Raw genomic sequence first — 4,892 nt, forward strand, 5'->3', positions numbered from 1 at the left:
ATTGTTGTGTGTTGTGTGTGTGTGGGTGTGTGTGTGTGTGATGGTGTTGTGTGTGTTGTGTGTGTGTGTGTGTGTGTGTGTTGTGTTGTGTCGTGTGTGTGTGTTGTGTTGTGTGTGTTGTTGTGTGTGTGTGTGTGTGTGTGTGTGCTGTGTGGTGTGTGTGTGTGTGTGTGTGTGTGTGTGAGTGTTGTGTGTGTGTGGTGCGTGCGCGTGCGTGTGTGTGTATGTGCGCGCATTTGCGCGCGCGCCGGGTGGGGTACTACTATAATGTACTGATATACGGCGGGAAAGCTACCTATAGATTCCCTGGTCATCTGTTACTTACATTATGTTATGGTTAGAGCCAGTGCACGGGGCCAAGCAAGCTGATATATATATATATATATATATACATAGTATGTAACACAATTAAACTATAAATAATAAACTACAACCTTTCTTCAGTAACAAGTAATTATCATGCGTATATGTGTAGCATTTTAAGCGCAAACATTGACTTCCGATCCAAGGACAGTGGATCCAGTGAAGACAACTGAATCAGTGCGCATCACAACAACAATAACACATCGAAGATTCATGCATATATCGTAATAAATATCTGAAACATGAAAAGGTCCCTACGTGTGAGCTGTTGAATGTCAGTCGACGTTGATATTCGTCTAGATGTAGGTCAACAACCAACGATTCATCGTTGTTGTTCGACAGCCAGATGGAATAGCCAGCCAGTCCAGGGCGACCATAGGAATAATTCACTAGGATATCTACTATCTTCGTATATAATTTCTATGGTTTGTACACATGATGTTTGCGTTGCCACCGCGTCTATTGAACCTATACACACACAGGGGAGGTTTTTGGGCAAATTACTGGCATGGGGTAAAGCGTGCGCGTGCTCTCGCGTGCCAAATTGTGTTTGCTATTGTCGCCAATGACGCCATGTTGAAATCACGAGCATTGTAAGAACGATGTTTAGGTGCGCTATAGGTACAATCGAGCAAGGCGCATCCTGTGTGCCTTCTATCATGATGTTATCGCTGCAAATAATACATGTCACAGATGGAACAAACAGAGCTAGCGTGGCTGCATGATAATTGATTGACTTAGCGATCGATCGTCATGCGATGATTTGTAGAGAACTGTTTTTTTCTACGGTCGGATTTTATGTCCGTCGTCGTCGGCGTCGCACACTAGCAGACGAGATGTCGAGCAAGGCAGAGCAGACGACACTGCACGGTGTTCACTGGGCGTTCGACAGCCGCCTGCCGCTGCTGCTCAGACTCGGCTGGATCGTCGCCATCCTCTCATCCTGGTCCTACATGCTCTACCTCACCTACAGTCGCGTCACCTACCTGTCCACCCACCCGAAGAAAACCATCGTCGACGTGAACTACGACCCGCGAGGTTTAGAATTCCCCGCCGTCACCATCTGCGACAACAACCTCATCAAGAAATCCACGGCGCGACACCTGGCGGAGTACGAAGACCTGAAGCGATTCCTCGCCGACTATACCGCCTACAGATGGAGCCACGGGGGCGAGAATTTTCCGGCAGCCGACTACAACCTGTCGCATCTGACGATGAGCGATCTGGCGCGGATGAGTCATCGCGGCCACGACTTCGTCGGCGGCTGTCAGTTCGCCAGCCGACGTTGTCGCGATGATCTTCTCTACACCATGCGCACGTTCGGCCATTGCTACACCTTCAACGCGCTGTTCCCCACCGAGCGACAAACATATAAAAGTGATTGGTCGCCCGGACCGCCGCTGTACACGTCGCAGACGACTAGCAACCACGGACTCTCCATGCTTCTGTGGGCCGACGAAGAAGAATACTTCTACGGCTACCGTAGCGACACCGTCGGCTTTACTGTAAGTATAAAGACTGCTGCGCCCCTCGCTGATGAATTCAATAGGACGGTTTACGCCTCGGTTTTACGGTCGTTTCGGTTTATGCGTGCTTGGTTATTGGTTATTGATTATTGGGTATTGATTACTTATTATTTATTATTGGTTATTTATTATTGGTTATTGAGTATTGATTATTGAGGAGGCGGGTGATTGATTGATGCTGCAGGTGGCGGTGCATTCTCCACACACGATGACAACGATCGATAACGCCGTCGTCATCAGAATCGCTCCCGGATTTCTCACGAGCATCGGACTGAGTTACAAGCGGGTACGTCGGCCAGTCGGGCGGTCGGTCGGTCGGTCGGGCGGTCGGTCGGGCGAGCGGGCGCGTGGTCGGTCGGTCGGGCGGTCGGTCGGTCGGTCGGGTCGGTCGGTCGGTCGGTCGGTCGGGAGAGAGAGAGAGAGCGAGATCGATGAAAGAAAGAGAGATAGAGAAAGAAAGAAGAAGAAGGAGAGAGAGAGGGGGGGAGAAGGAAGCACCTTAGAGAGAGGAAGGGAAGAGAGAGAGAGAGAGGACGAGCGAGCAGAGAGAGATGAGAGAGAGATAGATAGAAGAGAGAGAGAGAAGGAAGGAGAGAGGGATAGAGAGAGATGATAGAGAGAGAGCAGAGAGAGAGCAGAGAGAGAGATAGAGAGAGAGACGAGGAGAGAGAGGAGAGAGGAGAGGAGAGAGGGAGAGGGAGAGGGAGAGAGAAAGAGAGAGAGATGGAGAGAGAGAGAGAGGAGAAGAGAGGGAGAGAGAGAGCAGAGAGAGGGAGAAAGAGAATAAGATGAGAGAAGAGAGAGAGGGGCCGAGGGCGGGAGAGATTAGAGAGAGAGAGGGAGAGGAGATAGAGAGAGAGGAGAGAGAAGAGAGAGGAGAGAGAGAGAGAGAGATAGTAGAGATGAGAGAGAGAGAGAGAGAGAGAGAGAGAGAGAGATAGTAGAGAGAGGAGAGAGGAGAGAAGAGAGAGAGTAGAGAGAGAGAGAGAGAGAGGCAAGAGAGAGTAGATAGAGAGAGAGAAGAGAGAGAGAGAGAGAGAGAGACAGAGAGAGAGAGAGATATGAGAGAGAGAGAGAGAGAGAGAGAGAAGAGAGAGAGATAGAGGAGAGTAAGAGAGAGAGAGAGAGAGAGAGAGATAGAGATTGAGAGGGCAGCAGTAATCAGTGGAGCAATGTAATTAATTACAACGGAAATAATTGCTTATAAATAGCATTACAGAAACGCTCACCTGACCTCTGTGGCAATCCAATGACTTTGTTGAATTTTCCTGCGACATGACCACGATGGCGCCACGTTTAAATGACGTCTGAAAGTTAGTAGGCAGGTCAACGATTGCCAGTTTATCATGGACATCGCCTATCCGGCGCGACGCAAATTTGCCTCAAATATTGTATTGTCTAAATGCAAAATAAGTTATGGCGTATAATGTAAAGGAAATTATACGCACACTGTATTATTTTATTTAGTTTCCTTGTTCTTATGCCAGGAGATATTAAGAGTTGACCCAACTATATATATTTAAGAACACATATAATATGTATTAATAAATGTTGTTAAAATACACAGAAAATCATTCAGCAATATAAATATAAAATTCGTTCAATTACTTACAGTGGTTCGGTGCGTAACAGTAAAGTAATTTAATAATGTCGGCATTCTTAACATCATCTGCAAAAAATATTAAATATTATTAGTAGAACAATTTACTGTGGTTCGATCGGCATCATATTGTATCCGTATATATCCGAGATATTACAAACGGAACAGCATTCCTATTAATAGTAAGTCACAGACTGGCATTACTTGCAAATAATGTTATACGTGGCATTTTACTTGTGTCACAAACTAGTCACTGCGTACACGCCTGATATAAGCAGCAGTATCAGACGAAAACCATTTGTTAATATTCACCCCTCCCCATATTTACATAGTATATCACAGCTTATTACACATCATCATCGTAATATCGGTTTGCTATACCTATTGGCGCGCGGCACGCTATGGAATCTACGCTGTGGAATTATTCTCTCCATATATTTCACACACACAACACTGCACACGGACCACACACACACACAACACACACAACACACACACACACACACACACACACCACACACACACACACACCACACACGTGTTGTAGTGCGAGTCCGCAGCCCCCCGAGTCGAGTCGGAGTCGAGTCGCCGCGCCACCCGAGTTCCGAGTCCGAGTCCGAGTCGGAGTCCACACCACCGAGTCGAGTCGAGTCCGAGTCCAGAGTCCGAGTCTAGTTTTGATAAAATTAAGGGGAGCACAGACCGACAAGCGCACTCACTTCCTATCACGGATCATGTACAATTGTACATGATCTTTTGCTTCGTATGTAATTAGTGATTGTTCAAAAATGGGGGGGGGTGTCTTCTGCCCCCTGGATCTGCTCCTTGCTTGCATAAAATAGAAAGTACAGTAAACTTGCATAAGTCGACACTTTTGGACCAGCATATTGTGTCGACCTAGGAAAAATGGACACTTAACAGCGTAGGTCATCATTTTGTCGATTTATAATCAATGTATGTAATGCGCGGCTATACACTGTATTGAAGCTGTTGTGTGTGTGTGTGTGGTGTGTGTTGTGTGTGTGTGGTTGTGTGTGATATGTGTGTGTTGTGTGTGTAGTGTGGTGTGTGTGTTGCAATATATGTGTGTGTGTGTGTTGTGTGTGTGTGTGTGTGTGTGTGATGTGTGTGTGGTGTGTGTGTGTGTGTGTGTTGTGTGTGTGTGTGGTGTGTGTGTGCGTGCGCGCGGCGCCACTGTGTTGATCGCCACATAAGCGTCTCTGAACTTTAAGCATCAACAGTGGACGATGACGGGGTTCATGCTTGCAGCACTTCATAGGTGACTGCCGAACCTCTTACTTACAGAGAGAAATATTGCAGAAACAAGCTAATATATTCCATTTTAATTACGACTGTTTAACTACACTGTTATATATATATAAGTATACCATATATATAATATA

General features: G+C 46.6%; 1 protein-coding gene across 1 annotated transcript; it reads left to right on the forward strand.

The window, feature by feature from the left end:
- Nucleotides 1-1,199: 1,199 nt before the first annotated feature.
- Nucleotides 1,200-2,175, forward strand: LOC106811610 (acid-sensing ion channel 1-like; the record flags this gene model as incomplete). Its single annotated transcript, XM_014815311.1, has 2 exons — nt 1,200-1,868; nt 2,074-2,175. Coding segments are annotated over exons 1-2 (771 nt in total), but the record flags the coding sequence as incomplete, so codon positions are not given.
- Between the last annotated feature and the right edge of the window lie 2,717 nt (nt 2,176-4,892).

This window comes from Priapulus caudatus, unplaced genomic scaffold, assembly GCF_000485595.1.
Source record: "Priapulus caudatus unplaced genomic scaffold, Priapulus_caudatus-5.0.1 Scaffold556, whole genome shotgun sequence".
NCBI lineage: Eukaryota > Metazoa > Priapulida > Priapulimorpha > Priapulimorphida > Priapulidae > Priapulus > Priapulus caudatus.